Source organism: Anarrhichthys ocellatus, unplaced genomic scaffold (genome assembly GCF_004355925.1).
Source record: "Anarrhichthys ocellatus isolate YVR2014 unplaced genomic scaffold, GSC_Weel_1.0 scaffold7, whole genome shotgun sequence".
NCBI lineage: Eukaryota > Metazoa > Chordata > Actinopteri > Perciformes > Anarhichadidae > Anarrhichthys > Anarrhichthys ocellatus.
This window is the reverse complement of record NW_022280037.1, coordinates 8,117,788-8,136,451: the sequence shown is the minus strand read 5'-3', so window position 1 is coordinate 8,136,451 and position 18,664 is coordinate 8,117,788. Positions and strand designations below refer to the sequence as shown.

Genomic DNA, 18,664 nt, shown 5'->3' with positions numbered 1-18,664 from the left:
CAAAATTCCACAAAGAGTCAAGGTTTTTGTCAGAAATAAGATGAAAAAGATGTACAATGAAAACAAATCAAACGGGTATAAAATGTTGACTGCAGAGTGGACATGATTTGCATATTTCAGTCATGTTGTCTTTGTGACGAGTTTAGTCAGTTTCCTGTTGCTGCATGTTCTCTGAAGAAAGTTAGCAGTCGGCTTAAAAACCACTTACTGACAAGTGTTCAGTGCTAATTGTTTCAAAGCGGTGAGTACACAGGGCGGTGGGGGAAAGATTGTTTATTTAAAAACCAAACCAAGATGTGTACAAGTAACAGACAGAGACAATAAATAATGTAGAGACCAAAAACATGTTTTTTTTGCTCACTTTTCCACCAGTGAAAAGCAACTTAAAGACGCATAGAAGTGGCAAATTGTCCTGGAATGCACACGGTGAGAAGTTTGACAGTTGATGATAAAAAGATTAAAAACAAAAAAACAGAACAGAATTCTGTAATCTTAACGACACATGCGATTGGCTGAAATGTTTGGCAAAATAATACGCTTGGTCTCGTAAACATGTTATTTCCAGATACACATTATGGAGGGACAAACACAGATCACTTCCTTCATTCCCGTCAAGCGGCAGTTTGTTTGTCGTTTGGCTGCTGAAGCGAAAAGACACAAATTCTTACACAGCCGGCTGCCATACAATAATGCAACATACATTTTAAAATATTGCCAGTACAATAAGCAATCAGCCGAACAATAGTTGAAGAGGAAGTAAGCCTCCCCCTTTCAACTACAAGACGCTGAACTAAAAGTCACTTTAAGCCGATCTAGAACTCATTGGCAGAAGCTGAAATGGGATGAATGCACTTAATATTAGTGCAGATGCCATACAAGTTTGGGTGGAAGAGTCCATGATGCACTAAGTTAGTGTGTAGAAAGCATGAAGGCATTCCCTTACATTATAAGAATATTAATAAACATTAAAAGGCAAGAACAGGTGTTATAGTACATCTAAGTTCCTTGAGAAGAGGAGAGCAGTATCCTTGTATTCACCTTGTAAAAAAGGTCAGTGGACTTCCAGAAAAACTTCGGTTCACGATGTATTTAACTATTACCGTTCCTACAGTTATTATGTCACGATTATTTGTGAGCCTCACGTTTTTCTTCTGACTTTGACCTTGGATTAAAAAAAAAAAAAGAATCCACACATTTCCAAAATATCAAAAGTAATATAAAATGAAACAAAAACAGAGATAAGTAGACAAGCAATTGTATTTACACTACGTACAAGTTACACAACACGACTCATCTCATTCATCCATGGCAGTCATCTTTAACTCGGCGGCCCCTCCCACCTCCAAAACATCCTTTGATTTGATAGTCAGTATGCTGTCAAAACAGCAGCTGTCCCAGTTTGTAAGCTTGGAAGTCAAGAAGTCAGTCGATGAGCTTTGAATTGTTACAGCCACGGGATGAGAGCGATTAGGTGGAGAGTGGCTCCCTCTGGTGGGAAGCCGGTGAAATGACATGAGATGAGGGCAGCGGCGCTCAGAGATTATCCCCCGGCTGGTACTGAGGCTCAGTGGCAGTGAAGTAGTCCTCCAAAAAGGCCTGCAGGTACTCAAAGGTGGGCCTCTCCTCCGGGTCTTTCTTCCAGCACTGCACCATCAGCTCGTGCAGGGACGAGGGGCAGTCCTGCGGGCACGGCATCCGGTAGCCTCGCTCCACCTGCTCCAGCACCTCGCGGTTGTTCATACCTGGAGAGAGGACAACACGGAGGAATGAAGGCAAATGTTTCTAATAAGAACCTCACATCACTGTCTTACTTTAACTGCCTTCTTTATGAGCTGTTTCATTGCCTTCACAGAAACAATGTCAGGACATTCAACAGTAGAGGGAAGAACTGAATGTCACCAAAACAATTCAAACTGAAATTTAGAATGAAGACTAAAAATACTGCTGAAAGCTCTAAAAGCTAGTAAGTGGACCTTTGAGGTTAGATTATTTTGGTAACAAACTGTATACTGTTCCAAAAGGTCAACAATTAACTTAATTATTTAAATTAATTAACAAAATGACTCTAATTGGAAGCATGTAAAGGCCGACTAAGATTTGATTTTTGAGACAGACAACGATATCAATAGATCAGAGTTTAAAAAGTGTTTTTTACAAATACATAATATAAACAAACCCCCGACTCCACCGGCCATACATTGCATATGATATATATATCGGTTTCACTTATCTGAAACACACTGCTATAGTGTATATTCTGTTATTCTATAGTATTCTATTCAGTTTCTTTTATTTGTTAGTTGCTTTTTGGAGCCAGGGACAAAAGCATTTCACTACATGTACTGTGTATGATTGTGTCTGTGACCAATAAACATGATTTGATTTCAGTTTTGTTTCATCTGTGAGGGCTCATTTTAGTACATAAAGGTGTGCTGCTTAAAACAGTAGAAGTATGTGAAAAAACTACTTATATAAAGAAATAAGAGTATAATTAGATTTAAAATAATTGAACTAGTTAAAAAAATATATTTTTTCTGATATTCTGTAACTCATTTAAATGCGTAATATATGATGTCAAAATGTGTACAGCAGAGAAGAACAAATTAATTTGACATGTTCACAGTCTTCTGGGAACATTGCTCTGCATAATGCACAATGTAACATACGTTATGCAACATGCTGCTCTTTTTTTTAGCCCACAGAACCATGGCTAGTGTCTCTGCAGAATCACACACTCTCACGCACTCGGCATTAATCAAATATAAGCAATCCCCTGGAGTTGAGAAGTGATTATATAATCCATAGATCCACAGATCTCACCTGGATAGGGCACTCTGCCCTTGGTCACCAGCTCTGTCAGCAGGATGCCAAACGACCACACGTCCGACTTGATGGTGAATTTCCCGTAGAGAGCAGCCTCAGGAGCGGTCCACTTTATCGGAAACTTTGCACCTAAAAGAAATTAAAATTTGCGATTTTTAATTTTCAAATAAAGAGAAATAAAGCTACAGCATTTACCAAAAACCGAAGGAGTAGGTAGGTCAGGCTCCTCTGTGTGAATACTTTCCTTCATCTGTGATTTCATCAGTGCCGAGACATGAGGACGCAACAACGTCCCACCGGGGACAAAAACAGAACGATTCCATTATTTCTCTCAGTGTCAGTTTGCACATGTCTCAAGATGAACAAGTAAATATTTAAATTGCTAACAAATGATGGAACATGTTGACAGAGTGACTAACAAAAATATGGAAGTCATCCTGGTGTAGTTCACGTCTGCCAGAACGATCCGGGGAAAACGGCGTTTGAGTGTTTCAGGGTTGCGCCACTTATTCCTCATCCTTCCAATCAGATACACAGTAACAGATGGATTTATAGGTACAACATCTGCTCATCGGTCTTAAATCCTGCAGTGCACCCTTGTATCAGTTTGATACTCTTGTCTTTGTGCCATGCTACAACCACACGTGCTTCTGTTTTCCACTGGTGTCACCAAGACATTCCTGCTCATTTTCTGTGCTTATTCTGAAAAGCAGTGTGCGTGCACAAAATGTAGTGTGTGTGTGTGTGTGTGTGTAAAATGTATCTTGGAGTTAAATGAATGGAATAAGTCGTCTGCCAGGCTGCTAACTCATTCCTCTAACGTTGAGGTTTTCAGAAGGGGACAAAGACAGAACAGATACACAAGTCACAAATTAATCTCTATTCCAGCAAAGTCTATTAAAAAAACACAACATACATTTCCAGACTGCGACCAATAGAATAAACTTGTTCTCTTTAAAAGGTTTGTAAGTTCAAAATTAGCCTACCTACAACATAAGTGCTCATTAAGTTGAAATTTACACATCACTAATTTTCAACACTAATGTAAAACTACTTAGAGTTTAGTCACTCAATATCAAATGTTACATAAGGTACTAAATTAACCAACTGGCAAAACTAACGTCAGCTGTACGCTTGCTAATATAAGAGTAATAGAGGTGTTACATAATATGGTCTACAAATTGGATGTGACACTTCATTAGAATTGTGTTTAACAGCAATCAGCATCCAAATAACACTAGTTATGTGTACTGGCATTAGCCTACATTTGTTCACATTTTGGCAAATTGGCATAATTGAAAGTATCCTGAATTAGCTTTCAGCAGTGCTTGTTCACAATGCACCCACGGATGTTCTGACAACTCTCACTGGCTTACTTTAATACGTACTGTGTTCTGGATTTATGAAAGACGTCTTTTTTTCCAGTCATTTCTAAGCGGATTTATATAAGTTTATTCACAGTGGAGATAATGATATCCACACTGAATTTAATTGTGTATTATGTCTGTGTTTTCAGATTTGGAGTTATGACTCCTAAAAGAAGTTGCATTTGGATGCAAATTACAGCAATCGGGTGCCGTGTGTTATAAAGTACCTTAACTGCCAACATGCTAACTGCTAACGTCCTAAGACACAAATTCCTTCACATATGAATTTATAAATAAAACAAAGTCATACCTACATGTACAACAGATTGGCAGTTCACTTTAATAAAGGGTTTGGCCTTGTGAAAGTGTTATTTTGGAAGTTATGTTACAGCTTGCTACAGATGCTACATTGACTTTGTATTTACATAGTTAATTGCATTTGATTGGTCCGTGCTACAGATGTTTCCCAGCAACCAATTTAAACATTACATTAGTCTTTACAAGCCCTGTTTAGTAAATCACTATTTTAAAACTGGCAAGTAGTTGCTTTTAGGAAGAACATGGGAAGCATTTTACACAAAAACTAAAGCTGGTGCAACCCAACCAAGTAGTCGTACCTTGTCTTGCTGTGTATTCATTGTCCTCGATGAGCCTGGCCAGACCAAAGTCAGCTATCTTACACACCAGACTTTCTCCGACTAGGATGTTGGCAGAGCGCAGATCTCTGTGGATGTAGTTCATCCTCTCAATGTATGCCATGCCTGCTGCCACCTGGGAAATTGAGTTTTTTGTAGTTCAAACATTGTTGACTGAACAGTGTCAAGGTGAAAAAAATCAGTTTGAAGCAAGATTTGTACGTAGATTTACAACCATTTTAAGAGCCGCACAAATGGCGCTGCAATAGAGAGGATAACCTCTAAACTGAAACAGATTTGTCATGTCTGCAAAATAAACTCCAGCTTCACGTACGAGTACTTTTCAACTCACAGGAAGTGATGAATTACAGCTTCAGAATAAAATAACTGCAGTGATTGAATGCCTCGATGGAAGTTCTAAATCACTGATTCAAGAGTATTTGTCTTCAAATAAATTCATCACAGACCGGCCAAACTGGTGAGTTTAAACTTTTGAAATACTGCCATCTTGGCCTGCTAAAAATGAGAGGCTGCCTGATGAAACGGTAAACCCTTGCAAGATGGAAACGGCAGTAAATGTGCAACACAGAGCTTAAATGAATAAATTGGTAACAGCTGGAGATGATTAAAGGGAATAAACTCTAAGATCTCTTTCAGAGTGCTCTGGTAACAACTCCCCCATGTACAGCATCAACATTTTACATCTTCTTCAGCAGCGTACCTGAGCTGCCATGTCCACTAGATTTGGCAGTTTGAGGCTTCGTCCTTCTCCATCTTTAAGGAAGTCAAGCAAACTCCCTAAAAAACAGATGAAAACTGAGTTTGGTAATGTGACATAAACTCTGGGATACCTGCCACACGTTACACTTGGCTCATACTTTTATTTGTCATTAAATACATCAGAGGATCTCTTTGTTTTTGAACAAAATCACTCCTGTACAACCACAAGTTGTGTTTGTATCACTGGCCATGCTATGAAGTAGGGCACATAACTGTACCGTCATGTTGGATGCATAAATTATGCACATACTGTGTAGGTGTGTGCACAAATGCATGCATGTAATATTCATAGTGTCTTTTTGAAGTGTCAGTTTCAAATAGCATCTACCTTTGCACATGTACTCAGTGACGATGTAGATGGGCTCTTCGGACACGACGGCATAGAGCTGCACCAGCTTATCGTGTCGAAGCTTCTTCATGATCTGAGCCTCCTCCAGGAAAGATTCTGGCGACATGGTGCCGGGCTTCAGAGTCTTAACCGCCACCTTGGTGGTGCCGTTCCACGTGCCTGACAAGAAAAAAAAAAAAGAAGGGGTTTTTCAAAAGTAATTCTCTGTCAGCAGGATTTTATTTTCAACAGGAGATATTCACCATTCGAAAAGAATATGCCACATAGTCTGACAAAGTGAAATGTGAGAGGTCTGGAGGGACATAAATGTACATGAAAGTAATATGTAACTGAAATCTACTGAAGTTCTAACTATGATCCGAGTTTATCCAATTTATTTGTTTTGCATCTTACTCTAAATTTCACAAACATTCGAAAAAAACATCTATGAGTACTAATAGATACAAATAGATGTACTTCTAACATCGAGTAACATAATGATTGACACGTTTTCTTAAATTTAGCTTTAGTAAAAAAAGACAAAAAAGTTGCTTGCAGTTGAACTCTTTGGTATTTGATAAAGAATCTATTCTAGGATTTTATTTAATACATTTTTGTGGAACCAACATGTTCAGACATGGAGCATTCACAACCCATTATAGGACAAATTAGGTTTTACTGAAGCCATCTGAACTAAAACAGCACGTGTCTGAACTAAGATAAGCTACGTCACTGAAACCTAATTGAACTTAACAAATACAATATACAAGTTGTAACTGGTCTTAAGGTCGTTACAGATCCTGAATCCAAGTTGGAATCATGGGAAGTTCAAAATACTTGTATTCCAGTCCAAATGGAGACTCAGATTCAACAGAGATGAAAATTCCTAAAGCAAACACTCCTCCCTGTCGGTTACATTAACTGGGTGTTAGTTTGAAGCGTTCCAACACACGCAGTATGTTTCGCAACACTGCCCGCCCCTGTCCAAAGCTGTATTTGTGCCAAAAGAGGATGCCAAAAAAGATACGCACCCATCCAGACCTCTCCAAACTGGCCGTTGCCAAGACGTTTGATGAGCTGCAGTGACTCCCGTGGGATCTCCCACACGTCTTTGGTTTTGACGGACAGGTCAGTCAGACGAGGCATGCCTTTGTGACATGGCACGATCAGTCGGCAGCACAGCCCCGCAGCCCTGGCTGGATCAACAGTCGGTTTGAATATTAAATGATGTTAAAGTAGTGATGTGACATTGTCATTTTAAGGGAGGGGAAAGCAGACACAGATCTTTCATGACAGGATCTTACCAGAGTAGTGCTGCACTAGCTGCTGGAGTGTCTCAAACTGGGCCCTGGTGGTGATGTAGTAGCCTCCACTGTCCAGCTTGCGAATCTTGTAGTGTTTGACGTGGTCTCCCTTGACATCATCCCAGTCCTGGATGGAGAGAGAGTAGGCCCCTGGAACAGAGACAACACAATGATTAGTATTGTGTGTAAAAGATTTAGGGCAATGAAAATGGAGCAACTGCATAGTTAATAACATATTAAACTTTGTCTATAAATAAACTGACCGAACTGCAGCTAACATGCTGACGAGCAGAGTACCTTTGGTTGTTTCACTCTCACGGATGAGGAAAGTGCCTCTGGCGTTGCCGTTGGAGAGCAGTTGCCTCTCGGCATCCTTTCGGCCTAATTTCCCAAAATACCAGCTGCAGGGGAAAAAAGATGGGAATCAAACTACGGAGTGTAATATTTGGTTTAAACATCTTTTAAATATTCTGTCAGTTATTCTTACTGTACATGCCTCTATGCCACAGTTAACAAGAAGCATGAGATGACCTCCCAAATATTTATGATACAGTATTGCGCTCTGCGGATGAAGCTGCCGTGTGAGCTCATATTAAAAAAAAAAAAAAGCTGTACTCACTCCTCGGCTTGGATCGAGTCCACCGGAGCGACATAATTGCTGGGAATGTAACCAGTTCCACCTGTAGTGAGAGAACGAGCCTCCCACCAGTCGCCCTCGCTGAGGAGAGAAGGATATAGAGAGATGGAGGATGGAGGCAGATTGGAACAAACAGATCAACCTTTTACACATTATGCACACAAAAGCACTCAGTAGTGGATCTGATTTATTGTCTGTCTTGTCTCTGAGAGCCAGGTAGAGAGCACATAAAGAAGAAACTACAAAACAAGTTGTGTTTCTAGTGCATGGGCCCCTGAAGCTTCAGTGAATCATCACCAACTGAAATCACATGTATGATAGTCATCCCTTATGATAGTCAAAATGTATCTTTAGTCGGTTTTTCTTTTTTATTATTATAAAAAAGGAAGAAAAGTGGTATTTGGGGTTTGTCAGTTTAAAAACGGGACATGGTTCAATCCAGATTTATGTAAGGGGAAAAAGACATCAGCATGGAAACAGTCTCAAACACAACATCGGCTCTCAGATGCCAGTCAACCGCTGCCATTAGAAATGACCCCCCCACAGCCCTGAAGCTTAGGAGCAGTTCCCCCAAATACACCGCAAAACTGTTTTATTCTCTTGTGAAATATAAACATACACAATAGCTGCAGAATTATTGTAGTTTATATTAACTAACACAGAACATGAGGATAATTTAAATGTCAGTTTGACTTCTAAATACAAGGATAGGATCAGTACAATTCCTATAAAACATGTAAGATAGGCCTCATAAGCTGGGTCAGGTTCACAACAAAAAGACCTACTTTCCTCTGTCTGTGTTATTTCAGGTCAAATGCAGCACTCAGACATTCTTTGACAGATAGAAACCGCCACCCTTAATGCTGTCATGCAGATGTTTCCACACTTACGTGCTGTTGAGGATCTGGAACCTCTCCCCCTTTCTGAAGCTGAGGTCATCCTCAGTCCTGGCTTCATAGTCGTAAAGAGCCACGAACAGAGTCACCCCTGCAGGGAAACAAAAAGTGACAGGTGGTGGTTAGAGATAGTGGAGGTGAATTGTACGGATGAAGTGTTATGTTGGGATTTTCACGATGGTTTTATTGTTGGGTTAGTTCATCTGTCTCACACATGGGCTGCTTGTTATACAACGGCAATAAGAACCACTGCCCTCTTCATTTGTTTCTTGCTTCCCATGTGCTTTTGTTTTATTTTAACTTCAAAATCTCACAATCTGTTACAATTTAAGATACAATTTAGACAGATCTTCCAGATATTTTTTTATGTCTTATCTTCAAACTAACTCACTTTTTTAAGTAAGAATTTAAAATGACTCAAGCTTCCGTTTTCATGACGTATAATACCACTTACATTTTTTAAGTTAGTGGTAATGCATTTTGGGGGATCCCCTCTGTGTATTAAATAACATTATTTTAAGTTAAGTTATTTAAATTTTAAATCTGTACCCTTCAATAATTGTATATCAACAATGCATCAAACTAAATGTCATGTGAAAGGAGATGCACGCAATAACAACAGAGTTATCACCCAACTATAGTTCTCCTCCACTCGACGAAACATTTTAGCATCTATAAGCCGACTGTTTTGGTTTTACAGCCTGCCGCTTGTGTTTTGCTTCACTCTCACCACTCGGTCAAGCACTTCTTTTTCGGCCGCAGCAGGCAGCTGTTGTCAACGGGAGCTCAGATAACCCACTGTACACTACTTGCTCCACACCAAATGGCAAACAGACACAGTTAGTGACAAGCTGGTGAACATACTGGAGCACTTAACAGCTGAAGAGATTAATATTTCCCTAGGGAGTTGAGGGAGATGAAAATATTGAACTTATTGAACTTTGACATTTGTCAAATCAATTATTACAGGTTTAACATGCAAATACAGAGAACTCCTTGAAGACAATGGAGTAGAAGCCCTGCTGGGTCTTTGTGGTGATCACATACAGGTGCTCTTTGGATCCTTCAGGTGCACTGTGCTTATCCAATGTTGTGTTCCGCATTAGTGTAAGATGTCTGTCGCAATGCCTTGTTCATTATAAATACGTATCGTCATGTAAAATAAAGGCATTTTAAATTTGCACAAAGCGAACAGAGTGCCTTGGATTATTTTTGAAGGAAACTTGCTGTTTATATCTTTTTGAGACCAGATTCCACCCGTGCCATGAGCCCGACACAGAACTCCTTGTTTTGCACACAAAAGAAGAAGTCTGACTTTAAGGCTGATCAGACAGAGCATCCTCTAGGAACTGTTTATGCTGCCTATCAGCATGTATCTGATGTGATCTGGAACGACCCTGGAGTCCCTGTATCTTCCCAATAACCCTGTGACGATAAACTGATTTAATTTTCTGATTTCATCTGAAACGTTCCTGGGCAGTCAGAGTCACCGTGCCGCAATAAATCCAGCTTCCCTGTCAGTGCAGTGACCTCTGAAGCACCTTACGATGACCGAAACTGCTCACTGTCACAGAGGGGGGGTCAGATGAGGTTCCTGCTCTACTTTGTCCTAGTTGGCTGTTGTTCGGATGGTGTTTCTTCTCTTTACAGTCTCAGATGTTAATGTTGTTTACTGCTGCCCTCCAGGAGTAATTTCTTATTCATACAAGCTGATAGTGCTGACTCCACACAGATGCAGAGTGTTTATCTGTGCTTGGGAGAAGAAAAAAAAAGCCTAAGTAGTTTACATCAAAGCAAGAGATGATGTTGATTTATGAATCACACATTATATGTATATCTTTGAGATCTTAAGGGAGAAACTGTAAATGTCCCCATTATTCAGCACAATATCTGATCTTTCTGGTTGAGAGAGGTGCTTCACAGAGCCCCGGCGATAATTTAGGTCACTCTGTTTTCGATTAACTTCCAGGCAGTTGATATATACATCTTCTGCAGAAACATGAATTTATCACAGCACCACACACTCTCTGGAAAAAAATCACTTCATTTAAAAAAATTAAAAAAATAATAATAATCTTACATCTAAGATTACAACCTTGATGGAGTTCATTTGAGAGTGAAAACTTGCCACGAGACAAATCCTGTCTGCTGGTCGGTTAACAAAGCAGACATTGGCCTTTTTATTGAATACTGGACGAGGGCCAGTCAGTGAGTGGTCTTCAGAGATGTTTACAGCTTTACAACATGGACTGACATTTTATTTCCCTTTTAATTGCTCCGTTTGAAATTTGACCCACATTGAATGACAGCAACATATGTCAGAATTACAATGTCACCCTGTCTTAAAGGAACAGTTTGACATTTTGGGGGAAAAAAAGCTTATTTGCTTTCTTTCAGAGAGTTAGAAGAGGAGTTCAATACCACTGTTATATTTGTAAGGTTAATATGAAGCTTAGCTTAGCATAAAGACTAGAAGCAAGGGGAAATAGCTGGCTCTTGTCCAAAGTTATTTCACCCAAATAACATTTTTATTATTATAAAGTTAAGAGTTTTAGTGTAACATGGTAGTCTAAACACATTGGCAGAGGATTTTCCATTGTTGTAATAATGCTAAATACAGTAGGTATTGCTTGCCATTGAAAAAAGTATCACGAAATGTTTTGTTTTAAAACAGCAACAGCCTTCAAACACTTGGACCTGCCAAAACCCTATTAGTAACATAACAGCTGCCTTGCATTTGAACCATATCATAAAGACATATTTAAAAGAGCGCCTTCAGCCTCACCTGTTCCGCCCCGCGACCGAAGCGTCCCAGACTGCGAGGACGTGTGCACTCCTCCGAACACGGTCACCCCCTGTGTGGCGCCGGTGTGGAAGTTGTTGTAGTTGGGGATGGTGGCGACCCCGAAGCTGGGGTAGTGCTGCGGCGTGGGGTCGGACCCATAGCGGTACCCAGAGTTGTGCGAGACGCTGGTCTCCCGGTCGTCGGTAAGTTTTGCTGCTTCTTTTTCCTTACATTGGACACAGCCCATTCTCTACTTTCTGCGGGTGGAGAGCGAAAGAGACAGGGAGCAAATTAGTACGTGGGTGAAATAATAGCTCAAAAGCCGTCTCCAATGGGGAAATTATGATTCAATGTTCCATTATTTCAGAGCTTCCTCTGAGAGTTACAGAGAGCCTTCTTTCAATTAGGCTGGAATTAAACACGATGCTTTAAACTCCATTACAAATCATACTTAGGAACATAATGTGACAGAGCCTCAGAGTGTCACTGTTGTGAATATGTGCACAGATACTTTATGCTGAGAATATCCTGCTTTTAACTTACTCAACACTATAAAAGAGTTTAACAGCACTACTTATCATGGTTTACTTTTCCATCTTATTGCACGACCACACTCGTGAGAAGAATTTACACCCAGCGATTGCATTTACAAGCTGGCATGCACTTTATTTTTGTTTTTCTTTACAAGGAGCCACACACCCCATCTACAGATTCAGTTAAAATGCATAGGGAGGCCCTTTACAGCAAACCGCTCCCTGGCTCTACACTGACTCTCATGAGGGGGACCGGCCTCACTAAAGCACCAGTTTCTGCAAGGAGTGAAGCATTAAAAAAAAAAACAGAGCCTTACCGTCTTTAAAAGACCCAGTTAAATTGAGGCACATTTCGGCCCACCGTGGCCCCCTTTAAGTCCTGCAAGCTCATGAAGCCACAGCTAGGAAGAGGCCGCTGACAGCACTGTTGTCTTTCATCAGCACTAGCGGCCAGCTGACTTTGGAGACAGCTAATTGGAAACACACTTGTTTACAGTCTCTGTGGATGGAGAGAGGTGGCGCTAAGGGGCAAACGCCAGTGCGGTAGGAGACGGAGAGGAAACTATCGCATCACTCTCTTAACCTCAGCTAAAACGTTCAGATCCACATTAACGAGTACAGTCCGTTGACTCTCGGGTGGTGCCTCTTTTCTGTCAAGAGAGATTTATATACTGCAACAAGAAAAATTACCATATTGTAAAAAAATTGTTTTGACAATGATAGAGCTCAATTAATCATTTACTGGTTTCAGCTTCTTAAATGTCCTGGATTTCTTAGTTTTCTAAGGTAGTGAACTCAATATGTTTGTGTTGGTTGGACTACTGGACGCACATTTTAAGATGTCAAATGGGATCTGGTAACTTGTGATGGGCATTTCTTGCTATTTACTGTCATTTTATAGACCAAGAGGTGACAGAATAGCAAACCAAGAAGTCCGAAAATTCGAGAAAATGATCTTTTGTTAGGAAACTAGTTTGCAGCCCCACATGAGCTGCTGAAGAGCATCAGAGCTTAATGGTTACAAGGAAAGCTACAGAGTATATGACCGAATTGCTTCAGGCCTGTTTTACATTTACCGGCCAGAAACCCGAATGCCTACATCAGAAAAAGTGCAAACAGATGCGTCACTTGCTGCACACTGCAACAGGGTACAGGTAAAGTAAAGTACAGTATGTAGTTAAAGACCCAAATCTTGCATTGGGATTTCAGTTTTTTCAAAGTACCTAATATTAAAGACAAGTCCAGGATGCTATGTTATCATCAGTGGACGTAATGGTTGTGGCTACAACAATAACAAGTAACTCCTTTGTGATGCAGACAAGTATACAGTACATCTCTACATTGTTACCTGCAGCCAACGGGTGCCTGGAATACATGCCAGTACAGAATTCACCTTCAGTCCAGAGCAGCCTCTTGCTCGATGAAAACAGGATTAGTAACGTATTCAAATCTTTGACAGCTTTGGTGGAGACTCGCACAATATATTAACTGAACTGGGATAAAACAGGTAAAGTCTGTTTTCTGGTAGATTTTCGCTTTAACTGCAGGGATTGAAATGAGAATAGCTCTCCATCTACTCCTGGAGGGATCAGAGTAAATGAGGGGAGGTCCCACGGCGTTGTGCAGCCAGTGGGGATTATGAAATTCTTCCTGCACTTAAAGTAAAAAGACCACAGCTTGAACATATCTGTAAGCATGCTGCTGCACAGCAACTAGGCCATCTTGTATTGTTTACACTTTGTGGTATTGTTTTACTTTCTTCTTTTTGCACAGTGTTCGCTCAGTAAACATGTGCATATTAATCATATTGGTGTGCAATTTGTGATGTGACTCAAGTTTCTGGATGAGTGCTATAAAAATACTTTTAGCAGAACTACCCCCCCTCCCCCTAGAAAATAAAAAATACAGATGATGGCATTGCATCTGCGGGGCTTGCTCCTTGCCTGGGTATCGCATGACCACCTCAGCCTGCGAGAACGCTCGTCACACTATTTCCGTACCCAAATGCTTGCCTCCGAGAGGACCAAACTGGAGACAGGATTGTAGCTACGTGGTGTGTTGTAACAGTTAATAGCAAAAAGGCAAAGATGTGGAAGAATGGGAGGACAAACGAGAGCAATCATATTAAAACTCCTCATCTCGATTGGCTCAAGATGCACTCTGAAATCTGATTTGATGTCTGGCCAAATCTGTTGAAGTATTAGTCAACTAGCCACGCGATTCCTTCACATCAGGAAGTGAAGAATGGAAAGAAATGTAGACGCAATATCTTCTGAACACAAAGTAACAGGAAAGGGTTCGTGCCACTAGATCAATCACAGCCGATTGGGCCCAACTGGATATTAATTTCACGAAACAGCGGCCTTTATTTTGATGCTGCACGGACACAAATGTTGATCATCTACAGGACCATCGAGAGCTGGGAGACATAATGACATATTCTGCCATTTATAGTAAAATCTGCGCGATCAATATAGTAAATTAAAAAGGACAGACATGTCAGGGTCACACAGCGACTGATGGATTACACAGGAGTCAGGCCTGAGAAACAGACATATGTTCGGTCTGAAAAAACAATAAGTGTGGACTGCTACAACAATAAAGAGCTCTTGTGTTAATTCCTTATAGAGCTGCAATAGTCTAGAATGATACAAAAAAAAAAACAATTTTCAAATAAATGGCCATTATAATTTTCAATGAAATGCTTTGTTTTATCTGACCATCAGCCTCAAACATCAAATATATAACCAAGAAAAAAAAGCAAATTCTGACATTTAAGAAGCGGGAGCCGAGGAATACTAGGTCATTTTTGCTTGGAAAATATCTGAAAAAATACAAAACAACAGGCTGTGGTCTCGGCTTCAACGAGAACGCACTATTTAACCTTTGAAATTTGACTTACAAATTGTGCTCAACGGGTAATCACATCTTAGAATGCCTTCAGTATCTAACCCAGATAAACTGGCACATCTCAACAGAATACAATCATTTAGCATTTCAACAGAGCCCTTAACAAGACAGCTCTGTGTCATCTGAAGTGTGGGGACCCTTTACACTCAGATCATTGACATGGCACAAAACAAGGACAAACATACCACACCCTGCCTACTGAGGCCGCACTCGCAACGACCGTATTCAACTCTGAAACACAACTTTCTGTTCATTCAGCAAAGAAACGACGTCAGAGAGGATAACTTGCTGTTGTGTGCCATTTGAATGCATATGAAACTCACCCCTGTGTTTGCTGGATCTGGTACAACTGTGACAATCTCTCCTTATGGCTGCCATTCTCTGAATAGTTACAATATTTGCTTGTGTTGGACAACTGAGTTCATTCAGTCTATCAACAACAAGACAATGGCCACATTTCACTCTGTTACAAGATTATCAGTACAATGAGACGCAGTGTTGAGGCTTTCAAAGCATTCTTCTCGTACTGAATGAACAGAGCTGGTTACAAAACCCACAGCTGACTTTCATACAGTACGTGTGGGTTTAAGCCTCAACTGTGTTTTGGTGTCACAATGTTCACATTTACGTACGTTGAGTCACGTTGTTAAATCACTCATTGTAAATGCTCATTTAGTCGGTGAGATTTGTGCCTAGTAGATGAATATTTTCCAAATGGGAAAAAAGGGGGATATTGGAAAAACATGAGGTTTTTTTTCCTTTCTATTTTTTCCAACAAACAGGAGCAGATTCTTACTGCTGTTTGTTGGAAAGCCAGAAGGTGTGTGGAGTGCTGTATGTAGAGATGCAACAATCCTGGTGTCAGATTCTCCAATGTGAGGATTTGCGGCTCGTCTCTGTTTTATAGCATTATAAACTGAATGTATTTGTATTTTGGATTACTGGGTCGCACTAAACAAAACATTTGAAGATGTCAGGTAGGACTCTGGGACACCAGGAGAATCAAGCTTCAGAAATGATCAAATCAATCAACTAATTGTTGCAGCTCTAAATGAAAAAGAATCATCAGTTGCAGCTCTACTGTGGCTGTGCGTGTGAGACGTTTGCTGACAGACAGAAAAACAGTCAAACACATTTAGCTTTAACTTAAGTGATCAATTAACCCTCTCCTGGGCTGCATATTTCACCTGTGTGATGACATCATTTGAACCTATAATCCTAACGTCACAAGTAGCACTTTATGTGACAGTGTGTCTCATAAGTAAGTTAAACTGTATGGACAGAGAGAGAGAGAGAGAGAGAGAGAGAGAGAGAGAGAGAGAGAGAGAGACTGAAGGGGAATGTACATGGTCCATGAACCTTAATATGCTCCTTTCATACAACAATTCACACACATCACAGCACGCCAGTTGTGTAGTCATTCGTGGAGCAATGATATGATGAATACTCAGAGCTTCAGGGTGCAAACCAACACACAACTACCGCCTAACTTATTCCACATGGATCAAAATGAGGCTTTAGCCCAGAGCTACACACACACTGCGTGTATCATCCCCGGTGTTTGCCAGCAAGATGGATGGCTGCCCCTCCAGACGCATCAGATAACCCAATTAGGACAGCTTTAATTGGATATTTAACAGCGCGGCAATGCAATTAGCTGAAATCATATGGCAATTATTTTGGGGTGAATGTCCGCAGGCCATTCGTGTGCGTGTGTGTGAATGGCCTCAGTGGTCAGCTCTTCTCTGCGGCGCATCCATCCCTGCTTATACTGCTGCAACAAGAGCCCCCTCTCCACAATCACAGCACTGCAAAACATCATCCACAATACTGTGACCACCACCACCACACTCCCTCTCTCTCTCTCTCTCTCTCTCTTTGAGGGCAAAGGTAGCCGTCAAATACACGCACCCACGTCTGCAGGATGACTGGGTGGGAGACTGGCTTGATTGCAGCGACCAACTCGGTGTTATTTATCTCCTCTGCTCCCTCTTTCCCGAGAGGAATTCATCTCGCAGTCCACAGCGCAAAACAGGGGACGAGGCGGGTGCACCAATTGAAATTCAACACAGGGAAGGGGAAAAAAGCGTGCTTACCGCAGAACAAAATCAGATTAATCCATCGGAGTTTCCAGAGGGACTTTCGTGTGGGGATTCTCCGATATTTTTCTGCTCTCTGTGACTGTTTTTTCTTCGCATTAAGAGAGAATAGCGGCGGGATATCCGTCCCTGCCGATTCAGGAGCTGCTGTCGCCGCCGTGCGTACAGATGATGACGACGGCGACCAGAGCCAAGTTCACAACAATAACATATAGCTTTCTGGTTGATCCTGTCAAAGTAAAGCGGTTTGTCACGCGTGATTTCCAGGTTAAAACAAGAATAGAGAGAATTGTTTTCATCAAACAATCAAAAAAAGAAAACATAATACAGTAATTCCACTCACACTATATGTGTAGGATTATGTTAAGCGCGCTCAGAAGATGATTTCTAAAACACTAACTTTTATGCTTTTATTTTGACATGAAGATACTGTTTTATTTTCCGGTTTATCTCTTGACGTCATGACGCAGCCGTGACGGCTGCTGAGGATCCACACGGACCACAGACCTGTGACGGACACCGCTTTCCTCCAATAACAGAGTACGATGCATAGTGTGACACCTAGACTGAAAAACAGAGCATGATTGGCAAATTGTCAGTTTTGCAACATATATATGGCAACAATTAGGGCAAACAAATCCCCACCCATACAACATGGTACCTTTAGATACTTCACAAGGATTTATCATAATGAATCGCAAATTTGACCTCTGACTTCAATTAAGTTAATAGTCTTTCAGTTTTGCAGCAGTTTAAATGCTGGTCAGACTTCAACAAACCAAAACCTGCAGGTTCATTTGGGTGACTGCATTCAGTGGCTCAACAACACTTTGCCATGTGGACAGGAAGAATCAAACTACCAACCCTACCATTACTGCCACAAAAGACGCTGCAGTTATCAGTCATTATAATTAATTAATTCTTTTTATCTTTTCAATGTCAGAAAATAGTGAAAATTGTCCGTCACAGTTTCCCAGAGTACGAAGGGAAACGTTTTGTTCTGTCCGGCCAACAGTCTAAAACCTAAATATGTTTCCTTTATAAAACAGGAAGAAGCTAGATTAAATGGACATGTTTACCGTTATATATTAATGAACATCTCAACTGTTTGGTAGAAGCTCATAATTAAAAAAAACTGAGAGTGCTGCATTGACAAAAGAATAATTCATTTTTGTTGTCAGTACACAACAAAACAAAACAAAAATAATGCAGAAAAATAAAGATGATTTTTAAAGATGGGACCAGTGAAGGGTTAAATTTGACATGATTTACAGTGAGAAGTTTAAACCTTTGGCATGTTTAAGATTTTGTGTTGATTTGTGCCTTTTTATAAGTCAAGTTGCTGACACACACACACACACACACACACACACACACACACATACACACTGCCCCCTCCACATAGGATCCTGCCATGACACAGTATCCTCCTGACAGGTGAAGCCTTTATGTCTGAATGTCTGGGCTGCATGGCGCTTGTTGAGAACACTCCATGCCCTGCTGGCTTTGTCCCCGGGTTTACATATTCATGGCAGCTCACCATAACAATCACAGCTTTGCATGTAAT

The 18,664-nt window shown here is 40.7% G+C and overlaps 1 protein-coding gene across 1 annotated transcript; it reads right to left on the bottom strand.

Moving 5' to 3' along the window:
• Nucleotides 1-258: 258 nt before the first annotated feature.
• fyna (FYN proto-oncogene, Src family tyrosine kinase a) lies at nucleotides 259-17,271 on the bottom strand. Its single transcript, XM_031847519.1, has 12 exons — nucleotides 17,095-17,271; nucleotides 11,556-11,812; nucleotides 8,765-8,861; nucleotides 7,857-7,955; nucleotides 7,535-7,638; nucleotides 7,238-7,387; nucleotides 6,965-7,129; nucleotides 5,934-6,113; nucleotides 5,547-5,623; nucleotides 4,808-4,961; nucleotides 2,821-2,952; nucleotides 259-1,742 (listed from the first exon to the last, which is right to left on the bottom strand). Exons 2-12 carry the CDS (start codon nucleotides 11,800-11,802, stop codon nucleotides 1,534-1,536), a joined length of 1,614 nt encoding a protein of 537 aa, XP_031703379.1. The 5' UTR covers nucleotides 11,803-11,812; nucleotides 17,095-17,271; the 3' UTR covers nucleotides 259-1,533.
• Between the last annotated feature and the right edge of the window lie 1,393 nt (nucleotides 17,272-18,664).

Bases quoted from the DNA above. Each gene is read 5' to 3' on its own strand.
- fyna (XM_031847519.1), bottom strand. From the start codon at position 11,802: ATGGGCTGTGTCCAATGTAAGGAAAAAGAAGCAGCAAAACTTACCGAC. The intron at 8,862-11,555 runs GTGAGGCTGAAG...GTTTCCCTGCAG, and splicing joins TCGGTCGCGGGGCGGAACAG to GGGTGACTCTGTTCGTGGCT. The intron at 1,743-2,820 runs GTGAGATCTGTG...TCCTCTCTCCAG, and splicing joins GGGCAGAGTGCCCTATCCAG to GTATGAACAACCGCGAGGTG.